General features: G+C 42.2%; 2 protein-coding genes across 3 annotated transcripts in view; one reads left to right on the forward strand and one right to left on the reverse strand.

Annotated features, from left to right (window-relative positions):
* On the reverse strand, positions 1-13547 carry FBXO28 (F-box protein 28). Of its 2 annotated transcripts, XM_064648113.1 has the most exons (6): positions 13209-13526; positions 7322-7431; positions 6231-6369; positions 3572-3767; positions 2196-2303; positions 1-1697 (listed from the first exon to the last, which is right to left on the reverse strand). In XM_064648113.1, exons 1-6 carry the CDS (start codon positions 13509-13511, stop codon positions 1303-1305), a joined length of 1251 nt encoding a protein of 416 aa, XP_064504183.1. In that variant the 5' UTR covers positions 13512-13526; the 3' UTR covers positions 1-1302. The 2 variants fall into 2 exon arrangements, with proteins under 2 accessions (XP_064504183.1, XP_064504184.1); XM_064648114.1 differs by lacking the exon at positions 2196-2303 and having other exon boundaries at positions 13209-13547.
* Positions 13548-24723: 11176 nt separating this feature from the next.
* TP53BP2 (tumor protein p53 binding protein 2) overlaps positions 24724-25685 on the forward strand; it is a 49469-nt gene continuing 48507 nt past the window's right edge. Inside the window, exon 1 of the mRNA XM_064648115.1 lies at positions 24724-24899. Within this exon, the coding sequence (XP_064504185.1) occupies positions 24873-24899 (27 nt within the window). The 5' untranslated portion in view covers positions 24724-24872. The remainder of the gene's footprint in view (positions 24900-25685) is intronic.

Genomic DNA, 25685 nt, shown 5'->3' on the forward strand with positions numbered 1-25685 from the left:
TAAAGCTACATAGTTTAGTACATTAAAACAAAACCAAGGACAATGGTATTTGTATAAGTTTCCAAAAATATACAGATGGGGAGGGGAATAATCACTGTACACAACTCTGAGGTGGTTAAAGTGACCAGAGAGACTGAACAGTGCAAGACATGCTTTTCCAGTTACAAGCTCAAAACAGAAGTGCAAAAGAAATTAAAGCTTTGTCTGAAGTTATTTACCTTTTAGGATAAGGAAAGCTTAGAATATTGTCATCAGTGTTACAGAGAAATTTCCACCTCAACCCCAACACAGACACACAAAATAGTTTCAGTTTTCCCACAAAACAGCATTTCACTCAAATGTTGTCCCCCAAGCTTGGTGAGTGTAGGGACAATTTGTCTGATCCGTGTTTGACGTTGGCCTATGAACCAAGTGAAGGCCTCTTCTCAGCTCCCCAGCTTTGGCCAACAATACCTGCCTTACAGGCAGGGTTCAAACTCTCCTGCCACTCACCTCCTAACACCACCTCACTGTAAAACAGCAGCTGTGCTGAAAGCAGATGCTAAGTTATGGCTGAGGAACAAAGAAATTGCTTTACAGGTCTCTGTGCTCTCTCCCAGAGTCTGGAACAATTTCAGGCAAGTGCTTTTGGCAGGCTGACTAAGCTGTACATGCATCTATCCATGCAAATGTAAAATATGGCTCCCAAGACCTAGAACCAGAGTGTGTGCATGTGAAGACTGGATAGAAGGCCCTTCCTTGTAAGTTTACAAAAATATATAGCCAATACTGTAGCTTAAGAAGTCAGTTTTACTCGTTACAGAGAACCCCAAAAAGTATTAACTACTTTTCAGACATTCCAGACAAGGTCACTTGTAACAAAAAAGGTCAAGTTCTCAAAAACAAGACTTTAAAAGTGGATCTTTCCTTCAAGTGAACAGGACATCTGTTTTTACGCTTAACTTTTTAGTCAGTTAAGACAATTTATTTAAGATTTTTTGTGAACATATGCATAAACACAAATAACTTTACTTTAAACACGTTTGCACAGGAAAAAAAAAAAGGTTAACCCTTCAAAACATAACAGAGCAGGTCTGGTTAGTATGTAACTATTGCAAATATTAAAGATTCTGTGCATTAGGCCCACCCATAGAGAAAGCAGGGGAAAAGTCAATGAAAGAAAATAACTGTTCAAGTCTAAGAGGTGTTTTGAAGAGCCAGCAGCTAAGTGACACCATGAAGCTGGTCGCAGTATCCAAACAAGCAGACCTGCTTGGGCTACTAGAGCAGTGTATCCTCCTGAAGGTGTCATTTACTCCCAAGTTATTTTCTGTTTCGAAGGCGCTTAGATTTCCTAGGACAGTCTGTGGAATCCACCGCCTTCCGCCGTTTTCTAGGAGATTGTTCATTTGAGCCAGAACCTGAGGAATTTCCTACTGTGCTCTCCATCACCTCTCGCAGCTTGCGCTCAAGCTCAGCCAACCGGGCGTTCTGTTCACCTATGATTTGGGTTTGCTCAAGCAGTTTCTGATCTTGATCCTGGAGCTGTTTCTGTTGCTCCTGCACTTTGATGCGGAGCTCGGAGATCTCCCGCTTTAGTGCTGTCAAGCCCGTGCCGTTCGCTTTTACTTGCTGCTGGAGTTTGGTGACCTCCTGCCTGGAAGGGCTCTGCTTGGAGAACAGCTGCATTGTTGTCAGTGCTGCAGAAGGCCCTGGAACTTCAGAGAGAAGTATGATTAGTCCTCTAAAACTTCACGGTAAAAATTGTGTCCCAGTTTTCACATTTTGCTCGTCCCTACTCCCCAAACATGAATCTGGACACCGGTTGCAAGTTATATGAACATGTAAACAGCTTTACAGTCATTTAAGTGCCTAAGAAGAATGTGTGGTAATCTCAGAGCACAATTTAATTTAAAATACTTATAGCTTTTTCAGCTTTTCCAGACTTATAGTCTGGAAAATGGCTCATCATTCATTTCCTGTATATAAGCCCCCCTCCTTTTGCTGTATCAAAAATTGCATAGAGATGTTGTCCTGTAGACTTATTGTCCCAGACGTTAAGTCAAAAACCCACAACACATTTACTTATACAGAATAGTTAGAGTAAATAAATATCTTTCATTACAGCAGCAAAAATCTGCCGTCTTAGTTGCAGGCAGCTAAAGTTCTAAAATTTTCTGATTTGGGGCTTAACAAGATATTTCAGTGTAACTTACATTTTAGAAGAAAAGAATTTACTTCCCATGCTTCTTTAGAATCACTCTTCCTAAGTACTAAAGTCATACTGGAATCTGAGCTTGGAACTGTTGATTCTAATAAAGTTCCTGCAAATCAAGGAGACTAACAGCTACTGTATAATTTCTTTCACTTCTTCTGCCACAAAAGACATCTATCACTTTTTCTGATATTTTACTCTTCAAGCAATGTTGTGCAAGTAAGATGCAACTTTTAAGTGCTACGCAGACAGAACAGTCAGGAACAGCCTAGAACAGTCATCCTCCTTTTCTTCCTCTTTTTTGTCAGTTAGGATGCCAGCACAGCCACCATTACATGGCACTAAGGGGTTGCCATTGGAGATGTTATGCTCCTCTCTCAACATGAGACAGGCATTTTTATACACCTTAAAGCCTTGGCCTTGAAAAGCCAATTGACCTCAACTATGGTTTTGGGCAATACTTCCTCACCCAAGAGGCTCAATATATATTAACATATATATTTAACATATATAATAAAAAAAAATTTAAACCATATATAATTTTAAAAATGAACGTATAATTAACAAGATATAATTAGCAGCTGGTCTACACATGGCTAAAAGGGTAGAGAGGATATACAAGAAAGAGCAAGCATCTCCTGCAGTTAGACCTATCTTTTTTTTTTTAAGATGTAATTTTTTTTCTTTAATTTTTATTAAGTTATTCTTTTAGGGAGCTAATTTCACAGTTTCTGAAGTGTGAAGATGTCCTGTACAGGGAAAATGCTACATTTTTACCAGCCTTTTGCCTTTGGCCATCTAGGCAACTACCTTAGACTTTGGTTCACGAAAGTTCTGGAAAGTCTGAAAGATTATATGAAGGACCAGTTTAATTGCTTACTTATAGACTGTTATTTTAATTATTGTCTTTTCACTACTACCTGTAAGTATTTTGCTTGTTAGTGTATACAGTAGTGCCCCAAGAAAGTAAAAAAGTACATACAAGTATGTTCTAGCTCTCTATGTACTACAACAGCTTAGGCAAATTCATTTGCTGATTGTCCTAAAACTAAAAGGCATCGAGTTGTCGTTTCATGTGCCAAATTTCAACCAAATGCAATGATAAAGTCTCATTCATTGGTGGCACAAAAGCGTTTGTTTAAGGAATACACACTATGCATAATTCTAACATACATTGAAGTGACTGTTCTTTCGGTAGTACAAAGGCTCCTTAAATTTCAAAGCAAATGAATTTCAATTAGCATTCTTAAGAAACAAGTATCATCAATATTTATGTAATACAGCTCATATTTAAGGGAGGTAGTTTTAAAAACATACAGTGCTGTGAATTTTTACAGAAAAACTAAATAAAACTTAACTAAATGTTGGAATTAATACCTGGGGCAGTTCCTATCAGACGTCCCGATACATCTGACCCAGGCATCTTTCTTTTCAGTATTGGAACAATCTTCTCATCAAAATATTCCATAGCCATGGAGGAAATGTCTCTTAGTTCTTGAAGAACTTCATGAGCTCTCTGAGGAGCTCTTGTAGAGTTTACATATCTTAACACTCGATAAATTTCATCTATTACCTAAAACATTTAAGAATAATTAGGATTTTCTGATAAAGGCAAGATTATTTCAGTTCATTCTAAAAATTCTGGCATATTCAGGGGCTTTTATCACATAACAGTTGCATACCACTGTGTGCTTTAGTTCTAGATCAGCTTTTTGAAATGAAGTGCTGTTCATGATATATCAGAGAAGCTATTCACTTAGTCTATCACAACAGCTCTCTTCAAACTCATGAAATAATGCTTGTTATGCAAAATTTTGTTTTACTATAGCCATACTTGACTTCTAAGTTACATAATCTATACTCAGCAGAGCATAATAATTTCCTTATAGAGAATCTGAAGCAAGATACTCTAAGCCCCAATGCAGAGCAGCCACTACCCCAGCTACTTATGAAACACATAATTGAAGTAGGAAAAATTAGCATTATGTCAGTCTGAAGAGCTGTAAATATTTACTTGAGTCCACTTGCATACACCCAAAATAGTGCAAATTCAGATTAAGTCCAAAACACATTAATTTAGAAAACATCAATCCACTACTGACAGAAAACATAACTCCCTTAACAGGTTTGGCAAACAAGCCCTTTGGTTAGGAGAGATACAGAGAGATGAAAGGTGTGTCACTAATCTATGAATTATAGTCTGAGACACGTCAAGATAGGAGTGCTGGTCTCTCAGCCAAAACTACACAGGTATTTCTCACAGGATAACAAATGGCTGAAGAGTTTCCTGAAGAACACAGATCATAAGAGCTGTGTTTTGATAAAGAAAGCTTAGCTAAAAAGTTGCAAAAGCTAGATAAGACTAAAGTTTCTCACCAAGCAACAAATTTACAAAAGACTTCCCTAATTTCACCCACATTATATCCTGTTAACAACAACATCCTCAATATAAAACCTGCAGCAGGACTCTGCTATCACCAGGAACACTCACAGAATGCCAAACCTCAAATCAGGGTTTGCATATTCTAACACTAATTCAACTCCTGGCACTTCTGTGGCAAAACTTCTCGAGGGAAGCAATGCAAGTGCGACAGAAACCACAGACTGTAAGTGAACACTAAGCCTTGAATCTGATTGACCAAAATATTATTCTCTGGCGAACTGGTAACTGTGCCTAGAGAGCAGCAGCTTTAGCAAATTCATACACTAAGTAAATAATTTAAAAAAAAAAATCCAGACTTTTTAGCAGTTATATCGAAATACAATCAAGGTCCTTACTAGTCAGTGCCCATAAGGAAAATGGCTGGCAAGCTTACTTGCCCAACTGCTGCACACCCCAGGTCTAGACTGAGTAATGCCTTTCCATCTATTCTTCAAAATAGTATGGCAACATTTCTTTTAGGTATTTAATTTACTAGGTGAGTATCAAGGACTTAAGTTCACTTGACTTTGTTATATTAATTTTTTAAAAAAACATGGTATATATAAAAATACAATGCAAAGTCAAATAAGAATATATTACACTATAGTTATGTAATTTAAAATGAATTAAATATCAAGTCAACAATAGTGTACAGAAAAAGTTACCTCTTCAAGACAAAAATACATTACATGCCCACAGCCTATCCTACCGCACTGAGTGCAAAAATGCCTGCATGCTGCCCCCAAATCCAACAGATAACTTTTCCATTCATCCCCGTGCAATTCACTTATCTGCTCATGAAAATGTAGTACCGACATATCCAAACCTTACACGGAAAAATCAATGAACAGAGCACCAGGCTGATGTTCTCTGATCTTGTTTCATCCCTGAGCTGTACTAGTCTTCCTCTGACCAGGATTTCATCAATTGGCCCGTGCACTGTTGTTTTCACAGCTTAATAAACAGTGGGATCTCCAATGTACATCTCTCTTGCATAATTCATATTTAATGCTGGGGTAGTGTACACCAGATGATGTATATTTAATGCTGGGGTACTGAACATCAGAATTGTTCAGTAATATTCACATTTAACAGACTTTACACTTGAAACTAATTCCACCTACTGTACAAAAATACACCACCCACTGTAATGCAGAACAGTGTTTCCAGACACCAGATATCTTTATTCAATTAATCTGAGGTCCTCAAACCCTTAAGAAATGTGCATAAAATATTCCTGATTGAGTGCTTAGTGTCATACACTGTCTAAATACATCTACATCTCCTGATAGCCTGGATCACGTGATTTTCCTAAAAGGTTGTAGAGGATGTATATGCCATAAGTCAAGCATCAGAACTAAGAGAGAAACTAAGGGCAAATAGAGATCAAATTTAAAGTAATTAATATTTAAATATAATCTGGTTCATTCATTTCAGGCTGCCTGGTAAAACAGAGTATTGGCTTGTACATTTGTTTGCAAGTATCTGAAACACAGTTTTTACATATATATACACACAAAATACATTAATTCGCCTCAGCTGTGCCAGGTTAAGTTACACAATCTTATTTTTTAAACACAGATACACATTCACATAATGTAGTCTACATTTTACCTTTCCGGGTATGAAGCAACAGAGATTGGAATCCACATACTTCATGAAAGTCATATTCAACAGAGAGAGTCTTGTTTCCACAGCAGCAAGGATGTCTGCGTGGCGAGCTAATGAGTGATTTCTTCTTTCTGACTCCCGTCTAGAAGACAGACCATAAGGTGACACTGATTTAACAAGGAGTCAACAAAAATCCAACCATAACATTGCTCAAGTTGATTTCACCCTTAAAGTGCTCTGAGGTTTGAAATTGTAACCACTAACGTTTGTCTTCATGGAAGTAAGAGATACAGATTGAGAACCAGCTAGTAATAGCATACTTCACTTTCTTAAACAAAATTTGTTCTCTAAATAATTTCTACATCTTATGTGATCCATCAAGTTTTTAGGTAATTTAGGACTATTTAAGAACAAGCTTTCAGTACTAACTAGCAGTAAACAGTGAATCAGTGTGAATATTTTTATCCTCCCCCATTCCTATGGTCAGCACTTCAATGCAATTGACACAATAAATGCAATATATTAGTAGTGCTTGCCACAAATTTTAGGTTGAGATATAAGCTCTTTTGACAAAGGATCTCTGTGGTAAGTAGCATTTAGTTTCTTCACTCTGGGAAATCTCATAGGACACAGCAGCACCTGCACTTATTCACTGGAAAGAGGAAGAAATACATTGCTTCAGTGAGAAACTAGTTCCCAGAAATGCTCACATGTCGAACCCCTCTTCCTTCCCCCTGTTTAATCCTTGTCACTGCTTTTCTTTAAAGCAGTCTTTGATAAATCATGAGTGAAGGCAGTTGGTCATGAAAAGGAATGGCATTTATTCATTCCTAGGAGTCCTTGCTTGACTTGCCAGAAGAGCTGAGTAATACAGAACACACTCTATTTGAAATGTCAGAGACACTTTCCACACCATTATTCTGTAATTAAATTTTAGGCTCAAGGTGCTTTTAGAAAAAAAACAAATTAAAACCAAATGACTCAAATTTTCATGATATATAAATGGAATTAGCCATTAAAAAATTCCTTTTCAATAGTCTGCTTAAAAGAATCTAATACAATTAAATTGAATTACAATTTTAACTCATACATACCTTGGAAGTTGAGCTTTAACTTGCTTTTGACACAAGTTGTGGTATCTTTCCACTTTCAGAAATCCCTGATTTAGCATTCTCTGGCAAACCAGGTCCATTCGCTTACAAACCTGTATTTAAGTAAAAAGAAATCTTAAGGCTCAATTAAGGCTGTAAGTCACTTTTACTATTACCTTATCCATACTTGGTGGGTAGTAAAAGACTCTCTTATTGTTTTTTGCTCCATTTCAATGAGCAAAAACTGCAGCTGAGATTAAGGCCTCACCATCTCCAACAATGGTCATGCTACTCCAAAAAGGAGCAGCTATGTTCACAAATTAATCTCCTGATATTGCCTAACAAGAGACAGTAGGCTCAATGCCACCCATATATAAGCAGATACGATTTCCTCTGGGTTTAATGGAAGTTTGTAAATGCCTGTGTCTGGCTTTTAGCTTGGTCACCAGAGTGATTCTCGTAGATCAAGTTAGTATTTTGTAGTTTCAAAAAAGAAGCCTTTAAAGCCAAGAAATCATGAGGGTTTTCTAAGTTTATGTTTGGAAGTCAGCTACAATTAAATGTAAAAACATATGCAACACAGTACACATGAAGCGAGATTCCTTTTTATATAAAAAAGTATTTTCTTCTCCATTTAACAGACCAATAGTCTCTTTCCCCTGTCTCCTCCAGAGATTTAGAGAGAAAGGACGTTAACAGCTGCAGAAGATATAATAAACTGCTAAAGTTAAACCTTCACAAAGTTACCAGTTACAGGACAAAGCCAACTTGTACAAAACTTTAAAGCCATTGCAATTCAGTTCTGCAGACAAGAGCTAACTGTTTTAGAAACTGTTTGGGGTGGTTTTTTTAAGTACTAAAGTGCACAATTTCCACTTTGACCCCACATTCCAATGAATTATCTTCTTTTTTTTTTTTTTAAATAAACACTCCTTTCCCTCATACACTTCATCTCATAACTTTTAAGTCTATGTAAGTTTATACCTTGAGGAAGAAGATTCTCACTTCTCCCAGAAAAGCCTGCCATTACTTTCTGTTTATATAGAAGGCACTACACAAAGAAGTTCTGCTTTCTGAGTCTTCCTCTAGTCAGCTAGTTTAAGTTCTGTGAGAACTGACTATTTTCAAACAGATCTGTATTAACAAACCATTAAGCAAATACTGTGGATCTGTCTGTGCTTCTTTTTATTAGATCTTCCTTGTTAACAGTCAAAGGAGAAAGATCAGACAAGCAAACTACAGAGGTACAGTCTCAGCACACTCTGCCCCACATTCGCTGATCCAGTTAAGTCATCCCCTGTGTATAAGGAATAATGCTGGCCCTTCAACTACAGCAAGGAGGAAACTCGCAGGTTTTTTCCTGAGCTGCATCAGGAGTGCACAGATCTGATACTGTTTTTGAGCACAAGGCTTTACAGCTTTCTTGTAGTTCTAATGCTACCAAATCCCTGAACTAGGCGCTAGTAGTACCTGCACTAGGGCTACGTCAGCTCTGCAGTTACTCGGCACAAGGGAAAAACAACCCCGGAGACACGATCGGCTACGGATTCGGAGGAAGCAGAGAGCGATTTTAACCACGTGCACACTGACATCTGGTGGCAGGAAGGACCTTCCAGCGTGCTGACCCTCCCACAGCCAAGGCACTCGCAATGGGTAACACGAACCGTGCTGGATTTTTTTAATCTTATTCATTTGCTGACGCTACACAGCATGAAGAACTATTTGCTCCAGTTTCTCGACATTACCCATATTTATGCCAATAACCACGCCTAGAACCCAAACGCCGAACAGATAACAAGTACCACCAGAAACAAAAAGTGTTTGTTTGCAACTTATTTTACCAATCATCTCAATTCTCAGATGGTTCACCATGTAAACTGTATGGCATCTGTACTTATAGGAACGATATATCTCTTCTAGACTGCACAGTCAGCAGTCATATGCAAAGTAGCATCATTACACTTTTAAATATCCGTATTAGTCCAAGACGGTTTGATACTCACTATTCAATGGACTGTAAGAAAGTAAAATGTTAAATTTCCTCATACTTGTATTTGCAAATTTTGGTGAATATTTTCTTATTCAAGTCAGGGAGCTGGAAAACCCTGAGTTTCCTCAAATGTCCAGTCCAACCAGCCCCTATGTTCAAATTTCACGGCTAGAAAGATATTCTAAGTCCATGTGAAAAGCAGGATGAGAGGTTGCTTCTTCACATGCTGACTTATATGCAATAACAACTTTCTATGATCCTATGAACTAATTTTCCAATTCATTTGTAAACAAACTAATAATACAATCTACTAGCTGCTGTTTCCTCAAGCATGTCTTATTTCTTCCAAGTTTCACTACCAGACAATCAAGACCAAAACAGATATAAAACATCCTAAAGTATTTGGAATCACTATACATTCTTCTTCTTAGGAATTACACAGACACCACACTTCATAATATGCCTTTCTGAGGTAAGTGGCAAAACGTTGATGACTTCAGCAAGAATCTTTAAAATAGAAATGCCTGTAAATACAGATGGACTCGAACTGGGAATACTAAAGCCATGCTGTCCAAAGGCTATCAGTCCTTATTTGTGCTGTGCAGAAGACAAACACACAAGTTTTCTGCAGAATCTAAGTCACTTCTGACGTGTCAGAATCCAAGATAACCTTCTCCTCAGAGTGTGCGTGGAAGGAGGCTGTGGATTGCTTGGTTCTAATCACAACTGCTATAGTCATAACCTGAACAGAAGTGCCTTTCCAGGCTCAGACATGTGACTGCAAAAGAAACTGGAATATAAGAATTTCATTATTATCCCACTGAGGTAAACATTTCAAAGCTTCTGTAAGTCACTAAAAATATCCCCTTAGAAGGAGCCTTCAAAAGCTGGAAAATAGCTAGTTTCCATATCAGCATGCACACTAGGCTGCAGCTTGTCCAGAACATTACAGATTCAGACATAAGCATCTTTTGGGTTTTCTGTGTTTCTGTCACGATGACTATCAGAGAAAGTAAATGAAGTAAATACTCAAAAGGGCTGAAAGCAAAATGCTGCTGCTTTCCCTCTCATTCACTTTATCTGAACAAAATTTTTAGAGCTCAAGATTTACATAATATCAGACAAGACTGCACGCTGAATACCTATTGTTTAGTCTCTGTTACTTTAGATCTACTTCACTGTTTAACCAGTAGGTGCTTCATTTATGCTTTCAAATGCAGTAATACCAGGAACAGCAAAAAGCATTATGCTCAGGAAAGCAAATGCTTCTTTGCACAATGAGGGGCCCAGGGTCCTGCCTTGCCTGATGGCAATCATCACAAGCAGGAAATGTTCTTTACCTCATCCTTTGCTGACAGAAAAAGACTTCTGGATCTTAAGCCTGAGATTATGCTCTATATAAACAATGTATGTTCTTATCTCCATTTTAATCTGAAAACGTGCTGGTGTTCCACCCAGGCAACTCCTTAGTCTGTCATCTTGTACACACTCCAGATCCAACACCAGTACAATTCAAGGAATTTATTTTTGTTTATGGATCAGTGAGCTAAGGTGATCCAAAGTAAGATATCAGGACATCCACTTGCTTCAATGCTGTGATCCAGAGAATGCATCAGATTGACTAGTTTAGGGAATCCACATTTTGTTTGGTCAATTGATGCCCCAGATAATATTTTCCTGCCTTCCTCAAGATGTTTTATCCCATGGGATGCCACATTCTAAGGGATTAATGAAGCTGCTTTCGGGCACATTTTTATGCTTAGGCATGAGACCTAAGCAATTTATTCCCTGTCATTCAATTAATGTGGTCCTGCAATGTATCTTTAGCACAATACTACTTATTATAATATACACTCATTCATCTCTGATATGCAACTCAAGTCAGTTCTCATAGAAAAGAAAAAGTTACTGCTTGCGTAAGACATCTTAGAGCAGGAATATACAAGTCTTTCCCAAGGCTACTTGTTGCCTTTAAAAATCAGAAAGTGATGAAATTTCATTATGAGTTTATGCCTAGACATTGTTATTTTTTAAAGGCTACCTTAATTCTCTGTCCAACAACACCCAGAGCTGCATAAAACATTCAGTGTCTGCCTCTCAGTGAACTGCCAAAAGAAGACCTTCAGTTCTGAACATCCACCTGAAAGACCCAGCTGATTAAGCTTATGGGGTCAAAGCAGAAGAGCTTAGATTCTTTACTGCTGGTTGGCAAAGAAAGGGTACTTTCTTCTCAGAAGAATGCTCATAGTGAATGCCTTCTGATGTGCTTAAGGGAACAGTAAGGAATTTGACGGAGATAAATTTTCTTGGCTGTCACTGACTCAAAAACTAAAAATAGGGAAAGACCAACTTAATAGTTTCCTTCATTTTATGCCCAGCATTGTTCTGTGTATGTTTCAGAGTTGACATTTCTCCAGTCTGATTTTGTGTATTTCTGAAAGGGGCAGCCATCTTCTGGAAAAGCAAGCTTGGAGGTGCTACATAAGGAAACGTAAAAGTGTTACATTTTAGTTCCCAGGTACCATTGAGAGTTAAACACCTGGTTTAGTCCTTACACCATCACCCTTCCTATTCTCAGCTTCAGTGCCAACACAGCATTGCTTACAAACACTAACTTGGTGCTAGAGAAAGTCTTCTACTGACTGGTGAGAGCTACCACAGGTACATTCATTTATAAAATGAATGGGAAAGGTGCAGCCAAGGGCTGTGTCTGGCACTGCAATACAGACCATGAAACACTGAGTATACCCGAAAGGTATATGATGTACTTCCCTTAATTCAAACTGTAAGTACCACCTGAGGTCCTTGGGGCTGTCCTGTGCAGGGCCAGAAGTAGGACTTGAATGATCCTTGTGGGTCCCTTTCAACACAGGATATTCTACTCAAAGCACTACATCCCTTTTACAGACTCACCACCTACTCTCACAGAAGAAGCAGAAGTCTTCAGTGGACTGACAGCATGCTCTAGAAATATTTAGAAACCGGTGTGCTTTGTACAGTGTGAATAAGAACAGATTTTCTGCTTGAAGAGCTTTTTAAAGTTACAGTCAGGATGCAACACTTGAGGTTGCCGATCCAGGACACGAGCAGTCTAATTTTCTGCAGAAATATGCTTGAAATATTAGCCAGTTTGGGGTAATCAAGTTCTTAAAATAGAAACAGTACAGTGCATGCACGTTTACTAAGGGTTACATAAGCTGTGCATTAATTCCCTCACTATTATTCCATTTACAACCTCGCAGGAGATTCAGCTTATCATAACATGACACAGTTTACATCAAGCTCCTTATGCGGGCAGTTAAATATTGATATACATTGATCTCATCACTGACAGCTGCACTTCTTTTGTCATTATCAAGATCAGAGGTAGAGGTAACGTATTTTATTAGATCTACTACAATGACTGCAAGAAGCAGGCAGCCTTTCAAACAGACAAGGGTTGGGGTTTTTTTACATTTTTTTTTGTCCTACATTTATTTCTAGATAGGTTTAGCTCTTGGAGCAGCAGGCTCATCATCTCCTACACTTCTTGGCTTAAGCTCTATAAGTAAAAATAAACACACCCATGAGACACAATAGACTACCCACCCCAAGCAGCCACGAGCAGAAATAAGCCTCCAGCAGCCCACTGTCTTCTCCCAGAGAACGAAAGGAATGAAAGAAGTAAGAGACGGTAACAGCCCTTTAGGAACGCGTGTATGGAGGCACACAGCGAGCCTGGAGAAGGGATCAAGCCCCATCCCGTACCACCCCACCCCACTCCCTTTCATCCAGCCCCTTCCCCGGCGGGGGTCGGCCGGTGCCGCCGACACCTCGGCACCTGCCGCTGTCCCGGCGGGCGGATCCCGGCGGCCCGACCCCGGTCCCGCAGGGGCGCTCCCCGCCCCCCGCCGCCCCTACCAGGCGCAGCTGGCTCGTCTCATCGTAGGACAGGAAGCTGAGGATGCTCTCGATGGCCACGATGGGCAGCCCCATGAGCGTGTTGCTCTGCGGCGGCGGCTCCATGGGCGCCAGGGCCTCCGCGGACTCCGGGAGGGGGGCCGGGGAGAGCCGCGCCGAGCCCGGGGCGCCGCCTTCGCCCTCCGACACGAGCCGCTCCTCCGGCGCCGCCATCTTGCAGCCCGTCCTTCCTCCGCGGGGGAGCGCGGGCCGCCCTCCTGTGACGTCCCTTCCGCAACCGCCGCCAACGGCCCCGCCCGCCATTCCAGCCGGGAATGTGGGGGTTCGCCAGCGGCTGTTGGGCGCCAACTGGCCGGCGCGCGCGACTCGTTCCACGGAAAGGCCGTTCCCAGGCGCGTGCCAAGAGGACGGTGCCAGTTGTTCTCGGCGACAGGACGAAGAGCAAAGGGCATAAACTAAAACACAAGAGGTTCCACCTCAACATGAGGAAGAATTTCCTTACGTTGAGGGTGGCAGAGCACTGGAGCAGGCTGCCCAGGGAGATCATGGAGTCTCTCTCTCTGGAAACATTAAAAACACACCTGGATGCTTTCGTGTGTCACCTGCTCTAGGGGACCCTTGGCAGGAGGGTTGGACTGGATGATTTTCAGTGGTCCCTTTCAACCCTAATTATTTCGTGATTTTCATCCTGGACCACCCTCTCCATGAGGAGCTTTCCCCTAATACCCAACCTGAACTTCCCCTGAGATGGCTTTACAGCATCCCATCGTCTCCTATGGTTGGAGAATGGAGAGATCATGATCTCCCTCTCCGTGCTCCCTCCTAAGGAAACTCTGTGAGAAGGGCCTCCCAAAACTCCATCATTGCTGCTGCCCAGGAGTCTGGCAGTGCTCACTCCGCTCTCTGGAAACAGCTCTGGCTGCACAGGCACAGTGGCCTCCCAGGAGAATGTGGGCGAATTACATTGAGGCAGCTACAAGGTGGAAAAATACCTCTGGAGCGCCTACATGAGGTGCAACTTCATCTTTATTACAAATGTAATCCAGGCTTTTATATTTTACCTATAGATGGGTGAACACTCTGTTTTGTGTTTTGAGTCCTACCCCCCTTTCAGGAGGAGCCTCAGCAGCTGGGGTGGGCAGGGGGGGTTGCAGGTCTGCTGACAGCTTTTGGGGGTCAGAGCCAGCTGGGAAAAAGCTCGGCTTGAAATCAGACATTATTGAGCAGGCGGAACACCGAGAATAAAGCAAACTCTGAGTTTTATCCTGCATATTAGGGAGGTTTCTTTGGTCGAATTGCTGGGGCAGCAAAGGGATGGGACCAAGGGCTGTTTCTAGAGCATTTACTGGTGTTTCTGAGCACAGACAAACCATAGTTTCACAACCATTTTAGCCTAACAGAACTTGTGACAGCCACTGAAAAGGATGGTGCCAGCCTCCTCTCTGCCTTCAGCTGCTGCTGCTGCTTTGTTTCACATCAGCAGCGTTGGGCGTGTGCTTGACTGGAGAACTGGTGCTGCTGAAGACTGACTTGCCAAAGAAAATCAGTAGACGAATGCCAGAGGTGACTGTAGCAAAGCGTATGGGAAAATGCCATGCAATGTTTGGGGAGAATGGGGCCACTTGTACTACCTGCACCAAGGTGGTACAGCTTAAAATAATACAGGATTAAAGGATTATCTGCCTGCTGCATCCCTGTTCTTTTTTTTTTTTTTTCTTTCAGTCATGCTGCTCCTCTTTGAAGTTTTATCTTAACCCATTTCTTTCATTTGCAACTCCCCCCTCTCCTCGGAAACCCATCTGCAACCTCTTTCTTAAAAAAAAAAAAAAAAAAAAAAAGGCAACGGGAAATGAATTAGCTTGGGAGCAGGGCACATGCAAGGGTAAGCCTTTATGTGTGTCATCCGAATGGCACTCCAAAAATGTGCACTGAAATTAATATTTCCTTTTTGGGAGCAGAACACTGTGTGCCTTGTACGGATCTGGAAGTGTTTTGCTCCCCGACCCCGCCCCTCAGCTCATCGATGCCGCTGTAAGATGATCCGGCTATCTTGCAACAAGGGTTTTATTCTTGAGCATGTTTTTCAGACCCGATCTCCTTTCACGTGCACAGTCAGCGGTTTAAAACACACTCAGGAGAATCCTTTATGAACTTGTGACTTGGCACATGAAGTTTGGTCTGGCAGACCATTAATGCTTTAAAAGCAAGTGTTTTTTTCATCCCACCTAAGCATACATAATTTAAGATTGTTTTAAAAATGGTTTTTTGGTTTTCATATCATTTGAACAATGCAAGTTTTTAAGATACAGCTTTATGTTTAATAAATATAAGTTGTATGTTCTGTGTGTTTATTATATCACCAAGCAGAATAAATTGATACAATAAACAATATATATTTTATACTAACTACAACTATATACATAGCTTAATAGTTAATAAGTCTACTTTAGTAAGTAGGCTAATTCTGCTGCCTCCCAGATTCTGGTTCATGTCTTTCCCCAGTGTATCCTGTGTCATTTTTCTGAGCATGCATGACTTTGCATTAATTTGCAAAAACGCAGTCCATATGCACTTTCACGAAATCCCATTGCAGACTCTCCAGTGGATGCACTTTTCAGGTATTTTGGGGTAGTGTGAAGCCAGACAACTTGATAATACTTCCCGAAAGGGATGAAATCAAGTTTTTTAGGGTCTGTTGTATCTCATGTAACATGCAAACATTTTGTCAATATTTTAGAGGTCATGCAGGGTACATGCCTCATTTGTCTTATTTGGGTTGCCATTCATTTAGATTTCTGCAATGCTGCTAAGACCTTAAAAATCTTCAAATAGCCTCAGTTTTGAATTTACCATGTTAGAATTACAAGTATAGCTGGACTGAAATTTTTTTTTAAATGTCTCAATAACTCACAAGATGGATGTTAAGAGAAATGTATTGTTTTGCTCCTTTTACATAAAAATTCGTATAATATTTTTATTTATGTTTGGGGGAATGAAATTTGAGTGTCTCTGTAGTTTGGACTGCATATATGAGGTTTAAAAGGAAGGCCGAGTGGACCAAGGACATCTGTTTTGCATTCTTTGTGGGAATATGCAAAAAATTTTTTATGTCACAAGTCTTTGTAAAATCTCATTATTTGGCTTAAAATTTGTCAGTGAAATTCTCAGATGTATCTATATTGAAAGATTCAACCTCTCAGCTTACTACAATCTTACAAGACTGTGTGTGTTTTGTGCTCCAAAGTGATTCAAGTCTGGTCTGCTGAGGTCAGCAGGGACTGTGAAATTTTATTGCAAGTATGTAGAATATTTTGTCTGGGCTTTGTGTGGAAATCAGCAACCCAAGAACCGTGATGAAGAGGAAGGGGCCTGGCTCAAATACAAGTAAAGTTGTAACTATTTCTGAGAAAGCAGAAGAAACTCAGGAAAGGGGAGAAAGAGAGAGTGAGAAGCAGGAGCTTGCAAGCAGATATCTGGGCAAATAGGGTTGCGGGAAGAAATCTAGCAGCAGGGGTTGGAGGTGAGGGAAAGTGTGTAACTAGGTCAAGAACTGCCATGTTAATGAGGAATATTGGAGCAAAGAGGAGTAATGTGCTCAAAAACTGAGGGGAAGAGCAGAAGTTGGGTGGGAGGAGAACAGATTTGTTTTATTAAGTTAGTGTAATCAATAGAAAAATAGAAAAGGCAGTGGCAGCAGCAGTTTGCTCACTTTATGGATATTTGGGATTTTTCTGAAAGAAGTCTGGTCTATTCAAACAACTACATTTTCATTCAGCCTGCTGGACACTGAGGCAGAGTAAAGTCTTTCTTGCTTAAAGGTCTTTTTTTGACAGGCATTAAAAAATAAATGGAAAAAAGCTATATTTAGAGTTCCCTTTAGAACGTTTTTATTAAATGTAGGAGTGTAAATTTGAGCAAAGTAATCTTTTGCAGCTGAAACTTTTATTCCATTAATAGGTAAATTAATAAATATTGCTATGTGGCGTTAGCTTCAGATATCAATGTAATCCCAGTTTAATTAAATCAATGTAATTATTTAACTGGATCTTTTGCAGTTTAATCAGTTTTGGACCCGGAGTGCTACATGTTAAATAAAAAAAGTGGTTGAGAAACTGACTCTAAAATGTACATCTACCTCTTAATTTACTTGTAATACTGTACATTTGGCTTCTGATAGGAATCATAAGCTGAAGCTGAGAGGCAGAAGAATATGATGCTCCACAAGAAATGGGAGGTAGAAGCAAAAGGAAAACAGGTAGAAGACAGGGTGAAAGAAATTACAACCTCTGTAGACTTTTCTGAACTAAAATTGTGGGGACTAGACTAATCTTGAGCAGCTTTTGTAGGCCAGGCACGTTGCACAGTCAAGCTTTCATTAAATATGTTTTTCTCTTAAATTTCAAGCAAATATTTAGCTAAAAGTATTTTCAAATCCAGAAGAAAATCGGGGTTTGTAGCTGTGTAATGTATTAATGAGGTAGACTGATGTACTTGGAGGACAAAAAGTGTAAGGGTTCAGACAAATCCCCTTTCTATTTTCTAGGAGTAAAAATTCCTGAAAGACGACTGCAGAATCAGGTGCTGGATAGCATGTTATCTTGGTCATGTTTACACATCCTCACACAGATGTACTCAAAAGTAAGCTTGGTGAAAAAACTTACATAAACAAAAAGGAGGTTTTAATTGATTAAAATTTAATTACATGACTTTTGCAAATTCTTTGTATTATTCTCTTGCAGGATGTTCGCAAGCCCTAGGATAGAGAGTCACTTTCCACCACTAAGAAGGGCTCAGTTTTGATGTAAGTTCCAAAGAATTCCCTTGATTTTTATATATTACCATGTATTTACTCTACAATAAAGATAATTCAGTGAAGACATCAATAATGTCTCTATGCCTCATCAGTTCATCTCAGTGAAACATCACTGACATGACAAACTACACCAATATTGTTGATGTACAAGACAAAGACGGCTCCCAAAGTGTCCATTGTTGCTTGTAGACTATTTACCCATGTCTGTCAGGGTTATCTAAAGCAGAGTTTGATTTGCTGAGGCGCAGCACTACAGCTCTGTGTGAGAAGGTGCAAAGAAAATAGATAAATTGACCAGGAGAACATGTTTACAAAGATGTGGTGTGCTCAGTCCTGCAGTCACTTTACAAAAAAGAAATCGTGGGGGGTCTGATATTGAAATAATTTTGTTTTTTCTCACATCCTTCTGGTTTCATTCTCTCTTGACTCCAGAAGGACTGCTAGCATAAGCTGTCTGGCTTCTTGGCAGCTGAGCAGTTGGGACAAGGCAACAGTAAAATGGCACTATTAATTTAACTGTTCACATTCTCTGAACATCCATCTGGGACAGAGGTTCAGTGTCACTCTGTGGCCAACCAGTGTCCTAAAGTTTCTGGTAAGGAACGGGATTTTGATCACAGTATTCCTGTTTGCAACAGCTGAATATATTTGTGCTTAATGAGCATATTTTTCAGTTCCTTCCCTGTTCTTGCTCACTGCCCAGCTCCCTGATGGGGCTGGATGAGCGGCTGCAGGCAGATACAGCTTTCTCACATTGCTTAATTGCCTTAAACAGACGTTTTGTTACAGAGGGGCTCCTGTCAGGATCTGTGCTGAGACAAATTGACAGGAATCCAGAGTGTGTCTAGTGAATATAATTTAGTTATTGAGAAGAATGGCAGCTGTGTGTGATGCATACAAAACACTAATTTGTGCCAGCCTACATTTTGTTCAAAGATGCTGGGAACTAATGGAAGAGGAAGTTTGTTTCTCCTCTTTTTCAGACACAGTGCAGACTTGCTTTAGCTGACTAGTTGTTAAATTACCTGCGAGGGAAAAAAGCCACACTGAATTTAAATTACATAGAAAAGAATTTCGAGTGAGGAAATTAGAATTTTCTTTGAGCAAGTAACTTGAGAAGTTGGAGAAGCTTTAGTTTACTGAAATTAATTCCTGGCTGATCTGGAACAAACAGAAGACTTTTGTTTACTGTGAGTCATGCTTGTGTAGAGTGATATTAGTGACACTTTCTGCTTTTATAGAATCATCCTTTGAAACTCTTTTTAATGATCTGCTTAAGAGCTGAATAAGTTGCAGCAAAATTGATGCAAATTTCTAAAGTATTTTCTCAGTGCTGCTGGTTTCCAAGTGCTGCTGGCTCTGTGCAATTATTAATTTACTGAGTAACATGATTGACTATGTACTTTGTGCAGTGGGTGCATGTGGGACTCTCACAACTTAGATAATGGGATTAGTTTACAGAGAGGATGAAAGTTAAGCAGGAAATAATTTTTAACTAACTTTAAAGTTACAGAGTCTGAACTTCTTGTCTCATGTAGTTGCTTAGGTGTGTTACCAGTTTATTATATATAAAGTGACCATGAAGTTTATGTTCACTTTGTGTAGTAGTAAGTGCTTTCACAAGGCAAGAGACTGGCTCTCATGCCTTTGAGTGAGGTAAATGTAACTCAGCTGTTCCTCCTGTTGTGAAAGTCTAGTTTTTGTTTGAGCTGTGGCATAGGAATGTGACAGAATATGATTATTTGTTTAGATTTTGAATCAATATAATCTCTGTGTGAATAAGGAAGTATATGTCACAATCAAAATGGACTTTGACAACAAAACATACTTTTCAACAAAACACAAACCATCCAAGTAGGGGCCTGATGATGTTGTGCATTAAGTATGCACTGATGTGATAAGCTCCCTAAAGGGGATTACAGCTGAAGAGACTCATTTCAGTTGCCAGACACAGATGTTTTAGAGAGAAGTAGCTTGTCACCAGGAGGAAGGTGTGTCCACTGTATCACTCCTCAACGTCCAAGGAAACCTTTACACTTAGAGAATTAGACTGATGCAAGTTGTGGCAAGCCACTGTTTCTTAATTTAAAATGTACACCTGCTAAATGCTTCTTGATGTGCTGCTTTTAATGTGACATAGACCAAAGGCTTTTGCTTTGGAAGCAGCCACTGGGGTAACATGGGATGTCCTAGCTGATGTTGATAGCAGATTTCTTTAAAGAGTCCATAAATCTCATCTGCAGACTTTGGAACTTGGTCAAGCATGGAATGGGCTGCCCAGGGAAGTGGTGGAATCACCATCCCTGGGAGTGTGCTTAGGGACATGATTTAGTGGTGGACTTGGGTTAATGGCTGGATTTGATGGTATCAGAGGTTTTATTCAGCCTTTCACTATGAACTAGTGAACTTCTTTTTTTTTTCCAGCTGGGAGATACATCAGTTGTTGTTGCATGTTTTCCCCAAAACTGTTTCTTCTGTAAGGTCTGTTTTTTAATGTTTTTAAAACAAATTAAATAGTAAAAATGTGACATTAAATAGTGAAAATTAATCTAAAAACAACTAGAGGGCAGCTGGTGGATTAGCAGAATGGTATGAAGGTGCTGAAGGTGTAAAACCATCAGTTTTCTTTTCTATAGATACTTTTTCTCTTTGTGAGGGAGTTTGAAAGCATGGACTAGTCAAGGCCTTTGCTTTGAATCACTGCCTGGGAAAACCTTATCTTGAGCTGGAGACTAGCTATATAAATTAGATGCCAGAAGTTCAACATGGCTGCAAAGAATCCAAACTTGTGAGGCTACTGTGGCCCATCCCGAAGAGTTTAGGTGAGTAATTCTCTTGGCATGTTCCTTTTTTTTTTTTTTCTTCCACAGCAATCTCAATTCCAAAGCTTTCTCTTCTTCCTGAGCTCTTAAATTATATCCCCTTATGAATTAGAGCTCAAAAATCTGACTTGGTGGAGTTTTAACAGTAGGTGGCAGTGGACTGCAAATCTAAACCAGCTGCCTTCCTGCTCCTCTAACATTGATCCTGTTCTGTTGATTTCTGACAAACCTCTGAAATAACTGACTTAGAAACAGTCTAAAAATCATATTCACAATGTTTTTTTCTAAAGAATTAAAGGGTTTATTAAAAACAACGAGCAAGTACAGGTTTGTTTGTTTGTTTGTGGTGTTTTGGTTTTTTTTGTTTTGTTTGTTGTTGTTTTTTTTATTATTATTTTTACATACTAGAGATGTTACTTGATAATACCTCTAATTATGTCAGGACCGTAACAAGGGACTTTACTGGTCTGGAGGCAGTTTCAAGCAGTCTGGTAGAGCAGAAGATGAGAAATTACTGTTACAATTACTTAGATACAGTACTGAAGGAATTAACTGGAGTTTTTGGGTTGAGTAGTGTGCTGAGGGCATGAACTACAGCAGCGTGTTCCCAGCCCCCTCCCACTGATCCCATTGTATGACAAGACTAATGGCAAGAAAAGATGATGCTATTGATTTCTACTGGTTATCATTACCAGTTCTGCCTGTAATGTGTTTCTGATACTGCAAGTTTCTGTGGTTCAGGTCAAGTAGATCTCTCCTGGAAAGAAGAATCATTCTGCCACATTTTTGTTTAGTGGTTTGGTGGCATTTCTTCTCCTTTTCTTGGATACTTTTCAAGCCATTCCATGAGTATTAATTTCCCCTGAACCCTTGCTGTGCCTGCTTCTAGGGAACTGCATGTGGTCTTAGTCAACTGCAGCATGCTCCGCTCAGGCCGCCAAAAGTAGTGGGAACCAGGGAAGAGGTGCAGAGCTTCAGCTGTGCCGTTGGCTCCAGATCCTGTGGATCTCCTCTTCTCTTCCTTTTTGTGATAGCTCCATGTATGCAGGACTGGGAACCGCTGCCCCTTGCCAGTTCTCCTGTGTGACCCAGTTATGTCCAACTGTTGGCACGCTGGAGGTTGAACTCGCGGTCAGAAACCCTCACGTACTTCTGCCCACTGGGGGGGAACCATTGACTCCCTGCTCATAAACCTAAAAACCTTTCCTGTAATTAATAACCCATCGTGGGAAACTCATGTCATGCTTACCTAGTGAAATCATGTCTGAATTGCTGTGAGAGGCAGAGATGTGATGTGCTGTAGGGAAGGCGAGCAGTGCTGCTGAGATGGGCACGGGTGCAGGTGGTTTTGACCCCGCTTTACCTGCAAACCTGGCGAGCACTGTCCCCTCTGCTGGAGAGGAGCTGGGATCTAAAGGGAGAGACCAGATGGCACTGTGAGCTTTCATCACAGTGTATGAGTCACAGAGCCTGGACAAAAACTGGAAATAAATAGGTGCACCCCTTGGAGCTTCATTTCCGTAGCAGGGATGGGGTTGTAGTTTTGTGTGGAACATGTCAAAATTAGAACTTGAGCCAGAAGAGTCTTCTGTGCATTGACCTGCAAAAGGCATGCACTAGCAAGATGTAGCTACCACATACATCATCTGAAATATCTTTTCTATTTGATTTTTGCCTAACCATTTCCAGGTTTATTTTACAGGCTTAGAAATTGATGTTTTAATATTCTAACTATTATTAGAAATTATTTGTGTCTGTACTTAAGATCATACTCCTTATTTTATCCCTTACCAGCTAGATGCTTCTAAAAATTCAGCAGAGATTTGCAGAATCATTGGCTGGAGTGTGTCCAAAGGAGGGCAATGAAGCTGGTGAAAGGTCTGGAGCACAAGTCTTATGAGGAGCAGCTGAGGGAGCTGGAGGTGTTCAGCCTGGAGAAAAGGATGATCAGAGGGACCTTATCATGGTCTACCTGAAATGAGGTTGTAGCGACATGGGGGTTGGTCTTTTCTCCCAGGTAACAAACAATAAGACAAGAAGTAATAGCCTCAGGTTGCACCAGGGGAGGTTTAGATTGGATATTAGGAAAAATTTCTTCACTGAAAGAGTGGCCAAGCATTGGAACAGGCTGCCCAGGGAAGTGGTGGAGTCACCATCCCTGGAGGTGTTCAGGAAATGTGTAGGCGTGGTGCTTCAGGACATGGTTTAGTGGAAGATGTGGCTGTGTTGGGTTAATGGTTGAGGACTCAACGATCTTCGAGGTCTTTTCCAAATTAATGATTCTATGATTCTAAGACTTTTGGTTCTCTGTTGCCATGTACTTCGGCCTGTAACATTTTTATCTTGTAAAATAAATTTAAAGTGTAAGTTTAAAAAAAAATCAGACCCAAACTACCAAATGAAAACTGGGCTTACAAACCTTCTGTGGGCAGGTTGGCCCCCGTGTGCGGAAAAGTGAATCGTAGCAGCTGCAAATCGGGGCCACGGGAAAGAGCTGGAATTCAGAGATAGGCTCTGCAGCCATAGGGAGCAGCAATGCGGGACTTTGCTCGCGGTTCAGGTTGGGTGATTGCAGTCCTTGGGTCAAACAACCGCGTGGAAACAAGGCAGCGGCGGGTTTTCCCCCTGGAAAACAGGGATCCGCCGCCCGGGACCCGAAGGGTGACAGGGCTGGGCCGTGACGTCACGGCGTTGCCGGGAGACACCGCGCTGTGTTCGCCGGGTGGCCAATGGGCGCCGGGGGAGGTGACGTCATGCCGGCGGCCGCGCCTCCTCATTGGCCGGCGGCGGCGCGGGGGCGAGGAGGGAAGGAGGGTCCCGGTGCCGGTCACGGTCCCGGGACACGGCCGGGCTGGGCCGCGCCGGGTTTTTGCCCCGTTCCCCCCCGCTGCAGCAGCACTGCATTAAACAGTGCTTGGTAATCGCCCAAGAGACCCTGGGGGGTTTGTCAGCGCTCTCAAAGTTTCTTTACTGCTTTAGAAAAAGAGATGTTTGTACACAAATGAGGTCCTAGTTTTGTTCTTCCTTCATCTGGGAACTTCTAATCCTCTCCGCTTTTATCCTTTCTAATTACTGCGAAGATTCTAATGCGAATAGGAAAAACAGATGGAGCTGGTTTTCCTGCCGAGAGATCCCTGTAACGGTGCTGATTGAACATACTTTTTTTCCAAACCTTCCCTGAGCTTTTGAAGTGGTGTAGCAAAGTGCCTGGGTTTGAAACGGGTGTCCTGCACACTGGTTCAGGGAAGAGAACACTTTCTTTCCCCCACTCTTAAGTGGGAGTAAAGGATTCGCGGGGATATATTTTTTGGGCAGCCCAGCCTTAATATGGGTCTCTTAAAGACTGTTTTGGCATCTCAGTGAGGTCTGACTTGACCACAGTAGTTCGACTGCCGGGTCCAATCAAAACGTTTTGGGCAGGGATGCTCCACTGGCAGGGTACACGAGGAGCTAAAAGGGGATTATCGGTACGACCGTCCGTCTGAGGCAGCAGGGAAGGCAGGGACTCGCAGATCAGACTGGGGGAGGCTCTGTTCTTGAAGCCCGACGTTGGCCGATGGCTTCCCACCCTCGCTTCTCCGCTGCCGGTCTACGGAAGAGTGGTGCTGTGTGTGGCCGTGCCCGTGCACCGCGTGGGGCCCTGAAACTGGCGCGTTTCGGCGGGATGTGCAGGAGGAGGTGCCCCGTGGGGACTCTCACGTACCTCGTGTTGTCCCGAGCCCCGGGAGCTCCGACCTCCCTCGTGGAGCTGCGGGCCGGCGCCCCCGGCGGGCGCGGGGGGCGGGCCGGCCCCTCCCGGGGGTGGGCGGCGGGCGGGGCGCGGCGGCTCCTCCTCGCCGGGCCGGGGTTAGTTTCGGAGCGGAGCCGGGGGCGGCGGGAGAGCGGTTCCCGGTGGGAACAAAGCGGAGGACGGGTGGCGCGACCGGGCCGGGCACGGTGCCTCCCGCAACAGGTCGTGCCGGCGGCAGCGCAGCCCCTCCTTCCCCCGCGCCGCCGGACTCCCGCGGCGGGGCCGGACCGGCCGCCCCCATGCGGTTCGGCTCCAAGATGATGCCGGTGAGTCCCGGGGCGCGGGTAGGGGGCTGCCCGGGGCGCGGAAAGTTGGAGCGGGGCGGCGGGAGGGAAAATGGATCCTGTGGACGTGGAGGGGGGCGGGAGGCGACCCTCCTTCCCGCCGGCATTCCCTGCCCGCGTCCCTCCCACCCGACGGGGCTCCGCGGCCTCGCGAGGGCTTCCCCTCCCCCTCCCGGCTTTTTTTCCCCCCGCAGCTTTTCCTTTTCTTCCTCTTTCACGCCGGGATCAACTTGTTAGACGGGCCCGCTGGAGCCGGGCCAGGGCAGGGGGGGCGGCGGGGCCCCGGCGGTGGAGGGGGGCCCACAGCGCCCGAGGGCTTTTCCCTTCGCCCCGCTCCCGGCGGGATAAGGCTTCTCGCCCGGAAGGGTAAACGGGCACCGAGTCTGGATCCTGCTTGCTTTTTTTTTTTTTTTTTTTTTTTTTTTTTTTTTTTTTTTTATAGTACGAAGTTCTTGAAGTTGGTTTGAGCCGCCTCTGCTGCTCCTGTGGGCTGGGGTGGTTTTGTTTTGGAGTGCCCGCACTCCCAGAGGAAGGTGGTGTCCATGTTGTTTACGGTTCAAAGTGATTAGGAGCTCTCGGGGGCAGGTATTCCCAACCTCGGCCGGGAGAGTTTCGGGAGCTGTTGGCGGCTGTCTGTGTTAAACCTGCCCTGCTCTGGGAGGTGTCTCTTGTTTTAGCACTTTGAAAAGGCACGGTGAGCACCACCTCCTCTAAGAGTTTTAACATGAATTTTAAACCTACACCGTTTTTGTCAGCTGAGGTTGGATG

Source organism: Pseudopipra pipra, chromosome 3 (genome assembly GCF_036250125.1).
Source record: "Pseudopipra pipra isolate bDixPip1 chromosome 3, bDixPip1.hap1, whole genome shotgun sequence".
Lineage (NCBI taxonomy): Eukaryota > Metazoa > Chordata > Aves > Passeriformes > Pipridae > Pseudopipra > Pseudopipra pipra.